Source organism: Pseudophryne corroboree, chromosome 1 (assembly GCF_028390025.1).
Source record: "Pseudophryne corroboree isolate aPseCor3 chromosome 1, aPseCor3.hap2, whole genome shotgun sequence".
Lineage (NCBI taxonomy): Eukaryota > Metazoa > Chordata > Amphibia > Anura > Myobatrachidae > Pseudophryne > Pseudophryne corroboree.
This window is the reverse complement of record NC_086444.1, coordinates 819,448,633-819,467,399: the sequence shown is the minus strand read 5'-3', so window position 1 is coordinate 819,467,399 and position 18,767 is coordinate 819,448,633. Positions and strand designations below refer to the sequence as shown.

At 47.3% G+C, this 18,767-nt stretch overlaps 1 protein-coding gene across 4 annotated transcripts in view; it reads right to left on the bottom strand.

Moving 5' to 3' along the window:
* IDUA (alpha-L-iduronidase) overlaps positions 1–18,767 on the bottom strand; it is a 415,485-nt gene that overhangs the window by 148,202 nt on the left and 248,516 nt on the right. For all 4 annotated transcript variants that reach the window (XM_063919502.1, XM_063919500.1, XM_063919510.1 and 1 more), the window contains exon 5: positions 2,679–2,774. In XM_063919502.1, coding sequence (XP_063775572.1) covers positions 2,679–2,774 — 96 coding nt within the window. The remainder of the gene's footprint in view (positions 1–2,678; positions 2,775–18,767) is intronic.

The following is an 18,767-nucleotide window of genomic DNA, read 5'->3' as shown; positions in this document are numbered from 1 at the left end:
AGAGCCCGGTGCTGGTTTTAAAAATACGGGGGATCCCCTGTCAATTTTTTCCCCGCATTTTTAGAAGCAGGACCAGCTCGAAGAGCCCGAGGCTGGTTATGCTTTGGAGGGGGGACCCCACGCCATTTTTTTCCGGGTTTTTCCCGTTTTTTTTATTCACGGCAAAATCCGGCAAATCGGACGTTTTTCGCCCGCGGGAATGTCGAATCCGTTTTTCATTGAATATGGTGAATTCCGGCAGCCACCTGCCAGAATTCACCTGTCGAATTGTGTCGAATTAAAAAAACGGCGATAATTTGCCGCGATTCGCCCGCAATTGCATATACCCAATGGTCTTCAGAACTGGACACAGTATTCCAGATGGGGCCGCACCAATGACCTATACAGTGGCATTGTCACTTCTTTTTTCCTGTTACTGATTCCTCTCCCTATGCAACCAAGCATCTGACTTGCCTTCCTCCTTGCTTTGTTGCATTGCTTTCCTGCCTTTAAGTCACTTGAAATAGTGACTCCTAAATTCATTTCCTCCTCAGTAGTTTCCATTATAGTACTCTTGATACTATATTTAGCCTTTGGGTTTTTGAGACCCAAGTGCATGATTTTGCATTTTTTATCATTAAACTGTAGTTGCCACATATAGTTCGTTTCTGGAATAGGGTACTCGATATACTGAAATCCCTATCTGGCTTAGTGCTCGTTCTGGACCCGTGGGTATTTTTATTGTCTCGTCCATATCCAGATCTTGACTCTCTTTTGAATAAATTGTTTTCCCATATATTTGTGGCTGCTAAATCCTTAATTGCTAAAAATTGGAAGTCCTCCGCTGCTCCTACTATCCCTGCCCTGAATAATTATATTTGGTTCGTTGCTAATATGGAGAAGATCACTTATTATCTGCATGACTGTACCCATAATTTTGAACTCGTTTGGGGCCCCTGGCTGCTTATGATGTCTCCCCCACATTGATGTCCAAAATATTCCTTTGTTCATGTCTTCTGAATTCCTAGCCATGCTGTACCTGGACCCTCCCTCCGGACACCGTCCTGCCCTCTTTAATCCTTTCTTGTCATTGACCAATGACTGGCCCATCTGTCTGTATTTATATTGTTATGTTTATGCACCTTATATTGTTACATTTGGTGTCCTTTCCTCCTCATGGCCTAGACCGGCCCTGTTCTTTTCTTTTGTATCTGACCTTTTCTTCTTTCTCCCCGCTCCCCTCTTTTCCTTTCCCTCTACCCCTCTTTGTTTCTTTCTCCCTCGTATATGGTCCCCTCTTGAGGGACATCTTTGTTTGTTTGTTAAATGAAAAAAATTCTTGAAAAACTCCATGGAGACTGATTTTCACCTTTTATTGTACAATTGAATCTGTTTTGTATACCTTTTTGTCTCTCCTGGTACAAATAAAGAGTTAAAAAAAAAAAAAGCACATTAAAATGAATATGTGTAACCCCCATTTGCTAATACATAGTGTAGATAAATGGGAGGAATAGAGGAAGGATAGTACAAAAGTATGTTTGTAGGTATATAAAATGTACACAATATAAAATGTACAAAGGTAAATTAACAACTGTAAATTAAATTATATTAAATTCATATTGATATCCATGTATACATGGATTAAACTAAAGTAGCGGCATGAGCAAGAAAACTGCCAGAAGTCCTAGAATGGAGCGTAGAAAGAGCGAGAGAAGCTTGTGCTGGGCCGGCTCTACCATTAGGCAGATTTAGACAGCTGCCTAGGACGCTGGGATCTGGGGGGGCACCACTGAGTCTGCCTATCGCAAAATTAAGGATGCCTCTGAATAAAACACCCTAGTTGTACTTAATGCAAATGGTTGCTGTGGAATTTGTAAGTCACACTTTCATCTAAAGAGCTGGGAAGTGGGTATTGGTGATGGCTGGTGGCAGTAGGCTGAAGTTTTGCCTCGCGTGCTGGAAAACCTTGCACTGGACCTGAGCTAGTGGCACGCAACTCTCCTCTATAAATAAAATAAAAACTTCAGGACCAGAAGAATAGTTGTTGAGGTACCTGACTTAGAACAGTACATCTGAGGTGGTGGGAGAGGAGAGATTGTCATGTGATGAAGTCCAAGTGACAGGATGCGATGGTGACACAGCCGGGCACTGAGTTTGTGAAACAAATCCCTGTTCGGCCATCTATAGATACACCAGAGGGGCGGACCGTTAAGAGGAGGAAGTTTAGCTCATAACAACCTGCCTCAGAGGACAGAAGGGGGACTGCAGGGGGAGGGCCAGAGGTGAAACAGATTGCTGTTACATGGCGATAGGTAAAGGCATCCCTGTCAGGAGCTGCCTCACTTGAGAATGGTACATACAAGGAGAGATCCTGGTCCTGGTGCTACACTGGAGTCTAATGCTGGGGAAGATGTGCCAAATTTTGAAATATTGTATTATACATACATATCATCACTATAGTGTCTTCAGTGGATCTGAGCGAGGACAAATAGTTTAACGTGCGAAGCAAAGCATATTGATATATTTGTGGTCTACCACTGGCAAGGTCTATATACAATTCTCCCTATCTACACAGTGCACCTCTGCTGGGCAATACATCAAGACTGCCATTGGTATTCTAATGCTTTAGAATAGGATGGTACTTCTCGCATCCTACCTGCTTTAAAGTGGTAAAATAGAGCCATTGATGGGCAAAATACCTTTGACGGTCATGGAAACGTTATCAAAATCATGATTATCTGGTTCATTCCAAGTTTCAAAATTCCACGCCAAGACATGGGGTAACCCATACTTTGCTACAAGAGACATAAACAACATAGTGTAAGTCAATACTTCTGCTATTTTGAAACCATTGACAAACATGCTATAATGTTTTGTGCGTGTGTGATAGAGACAGACAAAGCACCTGATAATGTCATATTTGTGAGCACCGTATATATCAAGAATAAAATATAGTACAGGTTGAGTATCCCTTATCCAAAATGCTTGGGACCGGAGGTATTTTGGATATGGGATTTTTCCATATTTTGGAATAATTGCATACCATAATGAGATATCATGGTGATGGGACCTAAATCTAAGCACAGAATGCATTTATGTTGCATATACACCTTATACACACAGCCTGAAGGTCATTTTAGCCAATATTTTTTGTAACTTTGTGCATTGAACATAGTGTATCTACATTCACACAATTCATTTATGTTTCATATACACCTTATACACACAGCCTGGAGGTCATTTAATACAATATTTTGAATAACTTTGTGTATTAAACAAAGTTTGTGGACATTGAGCCATCAAAAAACAAAGGTTTAACTATCTCACTCTCATTCAAAAAAGTCCGTATTTCGGAATATTCCGTATTTCGGAATATTTGGATATGGGATACTCAACCTGTATCAGATTTCTTAGCACTTAATGCACATCAAAGACATCCTCTTTTCTCATGCAGCAGATGAAGGTATTCAGTACCAGTCAGAGGGATTCACAATATCCACTTGTAACCCCTTTAGCCTCAAAAAATAACAGTAATAAGTATGTACAGCGAATATGCAGACAAAAGAAAAAAGTATAAAGGTGCATACAGTCGGTGAGGTTTTGACTAAGTGCCAATTTTGACTATGCGATTTCCCAGAACCACCAATATTGACTATACACACGGTGCGATTTTGACTATACTAGAAATTAGATTGTACTTAATATAGTCAAAATTGCCTTGCCTGCAGAGTCTATGTTATCTTGCGATACCGACCCCATGGAAGCACGCATTGGTATCGCAAGTTGTATACACATGGTGCGATATGTGCTAACTTTTCTTATGATTTTGACTATATAGTTAAATGATTAAAAAAAGCTTAACTTAAATCCCCAAATCATAAGCGGTGGTGTAGAGTTGTCCCAAGTACCCTTCAGGGTTTGCAAAGACCAGTGTAACTCCAACAGTTCTTTAGTTAGGATGGAGGTAGGTAAGTACCACTTAGGTAAGTATACCAACACGTTTCACACACACACAAACACATATGCATATACATAGCTAGTGTTTTACTTATAAATAACGTCAATGAAAAAAATACATTTGGAAACACTCATTTATGTTAATACAAATGAATAATTGTAGGTTTGAACACAAACCCTTTTTGCTGTTCATGACTTGGGCCCATTGGTCTCGGGTGATGGTTTATCCCTGTTAAAAGTGGAGCCAAATTTTGGAACACCACTGCTTGACTGCAGAAAAAGGGAGCATACTTTTGAATGCATCAATCAAGTTGGGGTCCAAGCGACAGAATCCATATATATCGTACAATAGACAGGCAAACCATATGGAGCTGTACAAAGTTTGAGTGTGCGGCACTCAGTGTCAGAGAGCTGCAGTTTACATTGGATATAATGGAGCAGGACTGGCCAACCTGTGGCTCTCCAGCTGTCGTGAAACTACACATCTTAGAATGTCCTGTCACAGTTTTAGTATTCCCTATTAGAAAAACTGTGTCAGAAAGAACATGCTGGGACTTGTAGTTTCGCAGCAGCTTGAGAGTCACTTGTTGCCCACACCTGTAATGGAGGCATACAGATGTAGCTACGCTCATTGTGGCTTCGCCGCGGCCGCAAGTTCTTTTCCGTCGTGGCTAGTCGCACCCGCCCCGAGGCGTGCCGAGCAGCAGCAATTGCCGCTCCAAAACATTGTTAATGAGCACGGGCGTGACTAATTCGCATGCCGGTCATGCACGTAAATCGCAGCAAACGAGACACGAGTGTGCCTAGGAGAATCCACAATGGCCCTCATTCCGAGTTGTTCGCTCGCTAGCTGCTTTTAGCAGCATTGCACATGCTAGGCCGCCACCCTCTGGGAGTGTATCTTAGCTTAGCAGAATTGCTAACGAAAGGTTAGCAGTTCTGCTAATAAATATTTCTCTGACGTCCTAGTGGTTGCTGGGAACTCCGTAAGGACCATGGGGAATAGCGGCTCCGCAGGAGACTGGGCACAACTAAAGAAAGCTTTAGGACTACCTGGTGTGCACTGGCTCCTCCCTCTATGACCCTCCTCCAGACCTCAGTTAGCATTTTGTGCCCGGCTGAGCTGGATGCACACTAGGGGCTCTCCTGAGCTCCTAGAAAAGAAAGTATATTTTAGGTTTTTTATTTTCAGTGAGATCTGCTGGCAACAGACTCACTGCTACGAGGGACTTAGGGGAGAGAAGCGGACCTACCTGCTTGCAGCTAGCTTGGGCTTCTTAGGCTACTGGACACCATTAGCTCCAGAGGGATCGAACACAGGCCCAGCCTCGGTCGTCCGGTCCCGTAGCCGCGCCGCCGTCCCCCTTGCAGAGCCAGAAGCAAGAAGAACGTCCAGGAAATCGGCGGCAGAAGACTCCGGTCTTCATTAAGGTAGCGCACAGCACTGCAGCTGTGCGCCATTGCTCCCTGTGCACACCACATACTCCGGTCACTGATGGGTGCAGGGCGCTGGGGGGGGGGGCGCCCTGGGCAGCAATTAGAGTACCTTAAGAGTGGCAAATCACACATAATATAGCCTAATAAGCTATATATGTGTAAAATACCCCTGCCACATTATGATTATAAGAGCGGGAGAAGTCCGCCGAAAAAGGGGCGGGGCTATCTCCCTCAGCACACTGGCGCCATTTTCTCTTCACAGTGCAGCTGGAAGACAGCTCCCCAGGCTCTCCCCTGTAGTTTTCAGGCTCAAAGGGTTAAAAAGAGAGGGGGGGCACTAAATTTAGGCGCAAATCTGTGTATTATAGCAGCTATAAGGGGAAAATCACTGTGGGTAGTGTGAATCCCTGCATTATATAGCGCTCTGGTGTGTGCTGGCATACTCTCTCTCTGTCTCCCCAAAGGACTTTGTGGGGTCCTGTCCTCAGTCAGAGCATTCCCTGTGTGTGTGCGGTGTGTCGGTACGGCTGTGTCGACATGTTTGATGAGGAGGCTTATGTGGAGGCGGAGCAGATGCCGATAAATGTGATGTCACCCCCTGCGGGGTCGACACCTGAGTGGATGGACATGTGGAAGGAATTACGTGACAGTGTCAACTCCTTACATGAAAGGTTTGACGACATAGCAGATGTGGGACAGCCGGCTTCTCAGCCCGTGCCTGCCCAGGCGTCTCAAAAGCCATCAGGGGCCCTAAAACGCCCACTACCTCAGATGGCAGACACAGATGTCGACTCGGATACTGACTCCAGTGTCGACGACGATGAGACTACTGTACATTCCAATAGAGCCACCCGTTACATGATTACGGCAATAAAAAAATGTGTTGCACATTTCTGATATTACCCCAGGTACCACAAAAAAGGGTATTATGTTTGGGGAGAAAAAAGCTTCCAGTGGTTTTTCCCCCATCTGATGAACTAAATGTGTGAAGAAGCGTGAGTTTCCCCCGATAAGAAACTGGTAATTTTTAAAAGGTTACTAATGGCGTACCCTTTCCCGCCAGAGGATAGGTCACGTTGGGAGACATCCCCTAGGGTGGATAAAGCGCTTACACGTCTGTCAAAGAAGGTGGCACTACCGTCTCAGCCTGCAGATAGAATGCAGGAGGCTATCCTGAAGTCTGTATATATACACACTCAGGCATTATACTGAGACCAGCTATTGCTTCAGCATGAATGTGCAGTGCTGCAGCTGCGTGGTCAGATTCTCTGTACCTTAGACAGGGACACTATATTGCTAACCATAGAGCATATTAAAGACGCAGTCTTATACATGAGCGATGCACAGAGGGATAATTGCCGACTGGCATCTAAAATAAACGCAATGTCCATTTCTGCCAGGAACTCGGCAGTGGACAGGTGATGCTGATTCTAAAAGGCACATGGAAGTTTTGCCTTACAAGGGTGAGGAGTTGTTTGGGGATGGTCTCTCGGACCTCGTTTCCACAGCTACAGCTGGGAATTCAACATTTTGCCCCATGTTCCCTCACAGCCAAAGAAAGCACCGTATTATCAGGTACAGTCCTTTCGGCCCCAGAAAGGCAAGCGGGTTAAAGGCGCGTCCTTTCTGCCCAGAGGCAGAGGTAGAGGGAAAAGGCTGCAGCATACAGCCAGTTCCTAGGAACAAAAGTCCTCCCCCGCTTCCTCTAAGTACACCGCATGACGCTGGGGCTCCACAGGCGGAGCCAGGTACGGTGGGGGCCCGTCTCAAGAATTTCAGCGACCAGTGGGCTCGCTCACGGGTGGATCCCTGGATTCTACAGGTAGTATCTCAGGGGTACAAGCTGGAATTCGAGACGTCTCCCCCTCGCCGTTTCCTCAAATCTGCCTAGCCGACAGCTCCCTCAGACAGGGAGGCAGGGCTGGAGGCAATTCACAAGCTGTAGTCGCAGCAGGTGATAGTCAAGGTACCCCTTCTTCAAGGGACGGGGTTACTATTACACAATGTTTGTGGTACCGAAACCGGACGGTTAGGTGAGACCCATTTTAAATTTGAAATCCTTGAACACTTATATACGAAGGTTCAAGTTCAAAATGGAATCGCTCAGGGCGGTTATTGCAAGCCTGGACGAAGGGGATTATATGGTATCACTGGACATCAAGGATGCGTACCTGCATATCCCCATTTACCCCCTTCACCAGGAGTACCTCAGATTGTGGTACAGGACTGTCATTACCAATTCCAGACGTTGCCGTTGGTCTGTCCACGGCACCGAGGGTATGGCAGAGATGATGATACTCCTTCGAAGGAAGGGAGTTATAATTATCCCGTACTTGGACGATCTCCTTATAAACGCGAGGTCCAGGGAACAGTTGTTGATCGGAGTAGCACTAGCTGGGGCAGGGCTACAACAGCACGGCTAGATCCTGAACATTCCGAAGTCGCAGCTGGTTCCTACAACGCGTCTACTGTTCCTGGGGATGGTTCTCGACACAGAACAGAAAAAAGTGTTTCTCCCGGAGGAGAAGGCCAAGGAGTTGTCATCTCTAGTCAGAGACCTCCTAAAACCAAAACAGGTGTCGGTGCACCATTGCACGCGAGTCCTGGGAAAGATGGTGGCTTCTTACGAAGCAATTCCATTCGGAGGGTTCCATGCAAGGATCTTTCAGTGGGATCTGTTGGACAGGTGGTCCGGATCGCATCTTCAGATGCATCGGCTGATAACCCTGTCTCCAAGGGCCAGGGTGTCGCTGTTGTGATGGCTGCAGAGTGCTCATCTTCCAGAGGGCCGCAGATTCGGCATACAGGACTGGGTCCTGGTGACCTCGGATGCCAGCCTTCGAGGTTGGGGGGCAGTCACACATGGAAGAAACTTCCAAGGACAATGGTCAAGTCAGGAGACTTCCCTACACATAAATATTCTGGAACTAAGGGCCATTTGCACTGCCCTAAGTCAGGCAAGACCCCTGCTTCAAAACCAGCCGGTGCTGATCTAGTCAGACAACATCACGGCGGTCGCCCATGTAAACCGACAGGGCGGCACAAGAAGCAGGATGGCAATGGCACAAGGATTCTCCGATGGGCGGAAAATCATGTGTTAGCACTGTTAGCAGTGTTCATTCCCGGAGTGGACAACTGGGAAGCAGACTTTCTCAGCAGACACGACCTCCACCCGGGAGAGTGGGGACTTCATCCAGAAGTCTTCCAAATGATTGTACACCATTGGGAAGGGCCACAGATGGACATGATGGCGTCCCGCCTCAACAAAAAGCTAAAATGTTATTGCGCCAGGTCAAGGGACCCTCAGGCGATAACTGTGGACTCTCTGGTAACACCGTGGGTGTACCAGTCGGTGTATGTGTTCCTTCCTCTGCCTCTCATACCCAAGGTACTGAGAATAATAAGAAGGAGAGGAGTAAGAACTATACTCGTGGTTCCGGATTGGCCAAGAAGATCTTGGTACCCAGAACTTCAAGAAATGATCTCAGAGGACCCATGGCCTCTGCCGCTCAGACAGGACCTGCTGCAGCAGGGGCCCTGTCTGTTCCAAGACTTACCGCGGCTGCGTTTGACGGCATGGCGGTTGAACGCCGGATCCTGAAGGAAAAGGGCATTCCGGAGGAAGTTATCCCTACGCTAATTAAAGCTAGGAAAGAAGTGACCGCAAACCATTATCACCGCATATGGCGGAAATATGTTGCGTGGTGTGAGGCCAGGAAGGCCCCAAAGGAGGAATTTCAGCTAGGTCGTTTTCTGCACTTCCTACAGTCAGGGGTGACTATGGGCCTAAAATTGGGTTCCATTAAGGTCCAGATTTCGGCTCTATCGATTTTCTTCCAAAAAGAACTGGCTTCACTACCTGAAGTCCAGACATTTGTTAAGGGAGTGCTGCATATTCAGCCCCCTTTTGTGCCCCCAGTGGCACCTTGGGATCTCAACGTGGTGTTGGATTTCCTAAAGTCGCATTGGTGAACCACTTAAAACCGTGGAACTAAAATATCTCACGTGGAAAGTGGTCATGCTGTTGGCCTTGGCTTCGGCCAGGCGTGTGTCAGAATTGGCGGCTTTGTCTTGTAAAAGCACTTATCTGATTTTCCATATGGATAGGGCGGAATTGAGGACTCGTCCCCAATTTCTCCCAAAAGGTGGTTTCAGCGTTTCATTTGAACCAGCCTATTGTGGTGCCTACGGCTACTCGTGACTTGGAGGACTCCAAGTTGCTGGACGTAGTCCGGGCCTTAAAAATCTATGTTTCCAGGACAGCTGGAGTCAGAAAGACTGACTCGCTATTTATCCTGCATGCGCCCAACAAGTAGGGTGCGCCTGCTTCAAAGCAGACTATTGCTCGCTGGATCTGTAGCACGATTCAACTTGCACATTCTGCGGCTGGACTGCCGCATCCTAAATCTGTAAAAGCCCATTCCACGAGGAAGATGGGCTCTTCTTGGGCGGCTGCCCGAGGGGTCTCGGCTTTACAACTTTGCCGAGCAGCTACTTGGTCGGGGTCAAACACATTTGCTAAATTCTACAAGTTTGATACCCTGGCTGAGGAGGACCTAGAGTTCGCTCATTTGGTGCTGCAGAGTCATCCGCACTCTCCCGCCCGTTTGGGAGCTTTGGTATAATCCCCATGGTCCTTACGGAGTTCCCAGCATCCACTAGGACGTCAGAGAAAATAAGATTTTACTCACCGGTAAATCTATTTCTCGTAGTCCGTAGTGGATGCTGGGCGCCCGTCCCAAGTGTGGATTGTCTGCAATACTTGTATATAGTTATGGTTTAACTAAAGGGTTATTGTTGAGCCATCTGTTGAGAGGCTCAGTTATATTTCATACTGTTAACTGGGTATAGTATCACGAGTTATACGGTGTGATTGGTGTGGCTGGTATGAGTCTTACCCGGGATTCAAAATCCTTTCCTTATTGTGTCAGCTCTTCCGGGCACAGTATCCTAACTGAGGTCTGGAGGAGGGTCATAGAGGGAGGAGCCAGTGCACACCTGGTAGTCCTAAAGCTTTCTTTAGTTGTGCCCAGTCTACTGCGGAGCCGCTATTCCCCATGGTCCTTACGGAGTTCCCAGCATCCACTGCGGACTACGAGAAATAGATTTACCGGTGAGTAAAATCTTATTTTCCCTGCAGTTTCTGAGTAGCTTCATACCTACTCCTAGATTGCGATCACTGCAGACTGTTTGGTTCCTTAGATAATTTCCTGGCGCCGCGATTATACAGATATGTGAGCTGCCCTCTCAGGGGTAATTGGTTAAAACCCCTTATAAGTGAAACAAAGAAAGAAACAATCGAGAGAGCGCTATACACATCTGTTGTGGATTTTTTAAAAATATTTTTATTTCTGTCACAATTATACTTAGTGCCGGCCGGCATCACATAAAAAATAAAGACATTTTTCACAATGCAGGCTAAAATAAGAATTTACTTACCTATAATTCTATTTCTCATAGTCCGTAGTGGATGCTGGGACTCCGTAAGGACCATGGGGAATAGCGGCTCCGCAGGAGACTGGGCACAAAAGTAAAAGCTTGAACTAGCTGGTGTGCACTGGCTCCTCCCCCTATGACCCTCCTCCAAGCCTCAGTTAGGATACTGTGCCCGGACGAGCGTACATAATAAGGAAGGATCTGGAATCCCGGGTAAGACTCATACCAGCCACACCAATCACACCGTACAACCTGTGATCTGAACCCAGTTAACAGTATGATAAACGAAGGAGCCTCTGAAAAGATGGCTCACAACAATAATAACCCGAATTTTGTAACAATAACTATATACAAGTATTGCAGACAATCCGCACTTGGGATGGGCGCCCAGCATCCACTACGGACTATGAGAAATAGAATTATCGGTAAGTAAATTCTTATTTTCTCTAACGTCCTAAGTGGATGCTGGGACTCCGTAAGGACCATGGGGATTATACCAAAGCTCCCAAACGGGCGGGAGAGTGCGGATGACTCTGCAGCACCGAATGAGAGAACTCCAGGTCCTCCTCAGCCAGGGTATCAAATTTGTAGAATTTAGCAAACGTGTTTGCCCCTGACCAAGTAGCTGCTCGGCAAAGTTGTAAAGCCGAGACCCCTCGGGCAGCCGCCCAAGATGAGCCCACCTTCCTTGTGGAATGGGCTTTTACAGATTTTGGCTGTGGCAGGCCTGCCACAGAATGTGCAAGCTGAATTGTACTACAAATCCAACGAGCAATCGTCTGCTTAGAAGCAGGAGCACCCAGCTTGTTGGGTGCATACAGGATAAACAGCAAGTCAGATTTCCTGACTCCAGTCGTCCTGGAAATATATATTTTCAGGGCCCTGACTACGTCCAGTAACTTGGAGTCCTCCAAGTCCCTAGTAGCCGCAGGCACCACAATAGGCTGGTTCACGTGAAACGCTGAAACCACCTTTGGGAGAAATTGAGGACGAGTCCTCAATTCTGCCCTATCCGTGTGAAAAATCAGGTAAGGGCTTTTATAAGATAAAGCCGCCAATTCTGAGACACGCCTGGCTGAAGCCAGGGCTAACAGCATTACCACCTTCCATGTGAGATATTTTAATTCCACAGTGGTGAGTGGTTCAAACCAATGTGATTTTAGGAACCCCAAAACCACATTGAGATCCCAAGGTGCCACCGGGGGCACAAAAGGAGGCTGTATATGCAGTACCCCTTTGACAAACGTCTGGACTTCAGGCACTGAAGCCAGTTCTTTTTGGAAGAAAATCGACAGGGCCGAAATTTGAACCTTAATGGACCCTAATTTTAGGCCCATAGACAGTCCTGTTTGCAGGAAATGTAGGAAGCGACCCAGTTGAAATTCCTCTGTAGGGGCCTCTTTGGCCTCACACCACGCAACATATTTTTGCCAAATGCGGTGATAATGTTTTGCGGTTACATCCTTCCTGGCCTTTATCAGGGTAGGGATGACTTCTTCTGGAATGCCTTTTTCCTTCAGGATCTGGCGTTCAACCGCCATGCCGTCAAACGCAGCCGCGGTAAGTCTTGGAACAGACAAGGCCCCTGCTGGAGCAGGTCCTTTCTTAGAGGTAGAGGCCACGGTTCCTCCGTGAGCATCTCTTGAAGTTCCGGGTACCAAGTCCTTCTTGGCCAATCCGGAACCACGAGTATAGTTCTTACTCCTCTCCTTTTTATGATTCTCAGTACTTTTGGTATGAGAGGCAGAGGAGGGAACACATACACTGACTGGTACACCCATGGTGTTACCAGAGCGTCCACCGCTATTGCCTGAGGGTCCCTTGACCTGGCGCAATATCTGTCTAGTTTTTTGTTGAGACGGGACGCCATCATGTCCACCTTTGGTTTTTCCCAACGGTTTACCATCTCTTGGAAGACTTCTGGATGAAGTCCCCACTCCCCCGGGTGAAGGTCGTGTCTGCTGAGGAAGTCCGCTTCCCAGTTGTCCACTCCCGGAATGAACACTGCTGACAGTGCTATCACATGATTCTCCGCCCAGCGAAGAATCCTTGCAGCTTCTGCCATCGCCCTCCTGCTTCTCGTGCCGCCCTGTCTGTTTACGTGGGCGACTGACGTGATGTTGTCCGATTGGATCAATACCGCCTGACCCTGAAGCAGGGGTTTTGCTTGACTTAGGGCATTGTAAATGGCCCTTAGTTCCAGAATGTTTATATGAAGAGATGTTTCCATGCTTGACCACAAGCCCTGGAAATTTCGTCCCTGTGTGACTGCTCCCCAGCCTCTCAGGCTGGCATCCGTGGTCACCAGGATCCAATCCTGAATGCCGAATCTGCGGCCCTCTAGTAGATGAGCACTCTGCAGCCACCACAGAAGAGACACCCTTGTCCTTGGTGACAGCGTTATCCGCTGATGCATCTGAAGATGCGATCCGGACCATTTGTCCAGAAGATCCCACTGAAACGTTCTTGCATGGAATCTTCCGAATGGAATCGCTTCGTAAGAAGCCACCATTTTTCCCAGGACCCTCGTGCACTGATGCACTGACACCTGGCCTGGTTTTAGGAGATTCCTGACTAGCTCGGATAACTCCCTGGCCTTCTCCTCTGGGAGAAACACCTTTTTCTGGACTGTGTCCAGAATCATTCCTAGGAACAGGAGACGTGTTGTTGGAATCAGCTGCGATTTTGGAATATTTAGAATCCACCCGTGCTGACGTAACACTAACTGAGATAGTGCTACTCCGACTTCTAACTGTTCCCTGGACCTTGCCCTTATCAGGAGATCGTCCAAGTAAGGGATAATTAAAACGCCTTTTCTTCGAAGAAGAATCATCATTTCGGCCATTACCTTGGTAAAGACCCGAGGTGCCGTGGACAACCCAAACGGCAGCGTCTGAAACTGATAATGACAGTTTTGTACTACAAACCTGAGGTACCCTTGGTGAGAAGGGTAGATTGGGACGTGGAGATAAGCATCTTTGATGTCCAGAGACACCATATAGTCCCCTTCTTCCAGGTTTGCTATCACTGCTCTGAGTGACTCCATCTTGAATTTGAACCTCTTTATGTAAGTGTTCAAGGATTTTAGATTTAAAATTGGTCTCACCGAGCCGTCCGGCTTCGGTACCACAAACAGCGTGGAATAATACCCCTTTCCCTGTTGTAGGAGAGGTACCTTGATTATCACCTGCTGGGAAAACAGCTTGTGAATGGCTTCCAAAACTGCCTCCCTGTCGGAGGGAGACTTTGGTAGAGCAGACTTCAGGAACCGGCGAGGGGGAGACGTCTCGAATTCCAGTTTGTACCCCTGTGATACTACCTGCAGAATCCAGGGGTCCACTTGCGAGTGAGCCCACTGCGCGTTGAAATTTTTGAGACGGGCCCCCACCGTGTCCGAGTCCGCTTGTAAAGCCCCAGCGTCATGCTGAAGACTTGGCAGAAGCAGAGGAGGGCTTCTGCTCCTGGGAAGAGGCTGCCTGGTGCAGTCTTTTTCCTCTTCCTCTGCCCCGGGGCAGAAATGAGTGGCCTTTTGCCCGCTTGTACTTATGGGAACGAAAGGACTGAGTTTGAAAAGACGGTGTCTTTTTCTGCTGAGAGGTGACCTGGGGTAAAAAGGTGGACTTTCCGGCCGTTGCCGTGGCCACCAGGTCCGATAGACCGGCCCCAAATAACTCCTCCCCTTTATACGGCAATACTTCCATATGTCGTTTGGAATCCGCATCCCCTGACCACTGTCGCGTCCATAACGCTCTTCTGGCAGAAATGGACATAGCACTCACTCTTGATGCCAGGGTGCAAATATCCCTCTGTGCATCACGCATATATAGTAATGCATCCTTCAAATGCTCTATAGTTAGTAATATACTGTCCCTATCCAGGGTATCAATATTTTCAGTCAGGGAATCCGACCACGCCACTCCAGCACTGCACATCCAGGCTGAGGCGATTGCTGGTCGCAGTATAACACCAGTATGTGTGTATATACCCTTCAGGATATTTTCCAGCCTTCTATCCGCTGGTTCTTTGAGGGTGGCCGTATCAGGAGACGGTAACGCTACTTGTTTAGATAAACGTGTGAGCGCTTTATCTACTCTAGGGGGTGTTTCCCAACGCGCCCTAACCTCTGGCGGGAAAGGGTATAGTGCCAATAATTTATTAGAAATTAGCACTTTTTTATCGGGGGAAACCCACGCTTTATCACACACCTCATTTAATTCCTCTGACTCAGGAAAAGCTACTGGTAGTTTTTTTACTCCCCACATAATACCCTTCTTTGTGGTACTTGTAGTGTCAGAAATGTTCAATGCCTCCTTCATTGCCGTGATCATGTAACGTGTGGCCCTACTGGACATTACGTTTGTCTCCTCACCGTCGACACTGGACTCAGTATCTGTGTCTGTGTCGACCCACTGAGGTAACGGGCGTTTTATCGCCCCTGACGGTGTCCGAGACGCCTGGACAGGCACTAATTGATTTGTCGGCTGTCTCATGTCGTCAACAGTTTTTTGTAAAGTGCTGACATTGTCACGTAGTTCTTTAAATACAACCATCCAGTCAGGTGTCGACTCCCTAGGGGGTGACATCACTAACACAGGCAATTGCTCTGCTTCCACATCATTTTCCTCCTCATACATGTCGACACAATCGTACCGACACCCAGCACACACACAGGGAATGCTCTGATAGAGGACAGGACCCCACTAGCCCTTTGGGGAGACAGAGGGAGAGTTTGCCAGCACACACCAGAGCGCTATATATATATATATATAGGGATAACCTTATATAAGTGTTACTCCCTTTTATAGCTGCTGTTTATAATTTAGCTGCCAATAGTGCCCCCCCTCTCTCGTTTTTACCCTGATTCTGTAGGGACTGCAGGGGAGAGTCAGGGAGCCGTCCTTCCAGCGGAACTGTGAGGGAAAATGGCGCTTGTGTGCTGAGGAGATAGGCTCCGCCCCTTCACGACGGCCTTATCTCCCGCTTTTTTCTGGAAAACTGGCAGGGGTTAAATACATCCATATAGCCCAGGAGCTATATGTGATGTATTTCTTTTGCCATCCTAAGGTATTTCAGTTTTTATTGCGTCTCAGGGCGCTCCCCCCCAGCGCCCTGCACCCTCAGTGACCGGAGTGTGAAGTGTGCTGAGAGCAATGGCGCACAGCTGCAGTGCTGTGCGCTACCTTAGTTGAAGACAGGAACGTCTTCTGCCGCCGATTTCACCGGACCTCTTTGTTCTTCTGGCTCTGTAAGGGGGCCGGCGGCGCGGCTCCGGGACCCATCCAGGCTGAACCTGTGATCGTCCCTCTGGAGCTAATGTCCAGTAGCCTAAGAAGCCCAATCCACTCTGCACGCAGGTGAGTTCGCTTCTTCTCCCCTTAGTCCCACGATGCAGTGAGCCTGTTGCCAGCAGGACTCACTGAAAATAAAAAACCTAAAATAAACTTTTACTCTAAGCAGCTCAGGAGAGCCACCTAGCATGCACCCTTCTCGTTCGGGCACAAGAATCTAACTGAGGCTTGGAGGAGGGTCATAGGGGGAGGAGCCAGTGCACACCAGCTAGTTCAAGCTTTTACTTTTGTGCCCAGTCTCCTGCGGAGCCGCTATTCCCCATGGTCCTTACGGAGTCCCAGCATCCACTTAGGACGTTAGAGAAAATATAAGAATTATAAATGATTCTACACATGCGTATATAGATCTATTTCTGTTAACTTTACTTAATTATCAGTAAACACCTTATAATAATTCTTAGGGAAAATAGATTATAAATATACCCAGCATATGTATACACCAATATGGCTCTTAAACTAAAATATAGTGCACGCTGGTGTAATCACCTCCCAGTGATTTCTATAGATGCACGTTGAACTTCAGATGGCACTTAGGTCCACATGTCCATTTGTCTGGTTAATAAACATGTGTTAATGTCAATAAAATGGACCAAGCCTCGCTCACAACCTGTATGCCTTATTGGAACAGTTCATGCAATATTGGTAGAAACAACAGTCACTGTCCAGTGGTATTTTATAAATATGTTGAAAAGTATTCCATGTAAATGCCTCTGTTGAAGTCACAGTATTTGCGGTGTTCCTCCTGGCTAATGCTCCTACCGGTAGCCTTTTAGTTGGAGTGGACGTCTTATCCGCTTTAACCGCAATGTGACCGCTTGTCCTCCCGGCCGGTACTCTCACTCCCGGCCTTATCCGGAGTCAATGGGCAGATGGTTGCACGGCCGTTCCCCCACTTCGGGGATGTGATTCAGCCAGCCAGCTGATGGATAATGATCCGCTGCAGTCTGTGTATGGAGATAGTGACACCCTGCGGCCCATACGCATGCGCAGAACTGCCGGTTTTTAGCCTGATCGCAATTCTGCTAAAAACGGCAGTGAGCGAACAACTCGGAATGACCACCAATGACCTTTCATTTACCCTAGGGAAAGATACGTTTTAATGTACCGTGCGGCCTAGGGTTTGGCTCTATGCTGGAATATTGAAATGTATAATATAGCAGGGGTGAAGCTTATTTCAAATGTGCACATCTGTTATATACAGGTTTTTATCATTTACATTGCATAAGACTGCATAATAATGGCAATTTGATGCTGCATACCATGACAGTGACCGAGGCTGTACAGTAAGTTGGTGAAGTTATTAGTCATATTTGCCAACTCTCCCTGATTATCACTGGGATTCCCTGGTACAGTAGTAATCTCTCTGACTCCCTGAAAGTATAGCAGTCTCCCTGGTAGCACCTTACTGCCATTATGTATCTTTTATATTCTCCTAATCAGAGAGAAATATATATATATGGGATCATCAGTGTCATTTCCCTGTATTGGTTAAAAGGCACAATGGTGCAGATGTATTAAGCCTGGAAAAGGGATAAAGAAGTGATAAAGCAGTGATAAGTGCAAAGTGATAACCAGTGGCATATCTAGAGAGGAGGGGACCCATGTGCAGTCTTTGTGTGTGGGCCCCCTCCTCTTCCGTAGCCGGAAGCGCTGTTAGCGCTCTGAGCACTAGAGACTCTGGCACAGTGCCAGAGACAACAGCGCTTGTGCAGGTGTCTAATGGGGCGGCGGCCATTTTTCCAGGGGCCTGCACATGCGCTGCCAGAGTCTCTAGTGGTCAGAGCACTAGCCGCGCTGCTGGCTACGGGAGAGGAGGGGGCCCACACACACAGACTGATGGATGCCGGAAAGGTGAGTATAAAAGAAATGGGTGCAGTGTGTGCGGTGAGGGCCCCCTTTGGACCCAGTGGCCCGCGTGCACCACACACTTATAGATACGCCACTGGTGATAACGCACCAGCCAGCTAGCTCCTAACTGTCATTTTTCAAATCCGTAATGGTTGGCTGGTGTGTTATCACCTTCCCCTTATCACTTCTTTATCCCTTCTCCAGGTTAATAAATCTGCCCGATTGATCCCTATGCATTTTCATATAAGGTTTCTTGTGGTCACTTATATGAAACCACTTGTTAAACACAATACACAAGCAAGCCCTGACAAGTATCAGTGTCTTTTCATTAGCAAGTTCTGTAGATCTTACTAACTGCTTTGAGGATCAGTTACATTTGGCTCATTTTTATGACACCGTCTAAGGGGTTGGGTTCGGGAGACCAGCAGTTAAGATGTCGGCGGCCTAAATATCGACATCCGAACTGTTCTTAATCCCGACAGGGGCTCCCTACTAAAGGAACCCTAATGCTAACCCTTCCTCTAACCCTAACCCTCCCTCTCCGCACCCTAATTATAACCCTCCCCGGCATACTTCCGTTCGGGATCCCGGCAGTCGGGATTCCATTGCTGGCCGTCCGACAGGTGTGTCGGCTCCGGCATCCTGACCGCCGGGATCACGAACAGCAGCATGCTGACTACATCTGCCTCTAAGATGTAGCAGCACACATCCACTTTAACACTGCGCCTATACACAGGTAATAATAATAATAATAATAATTTT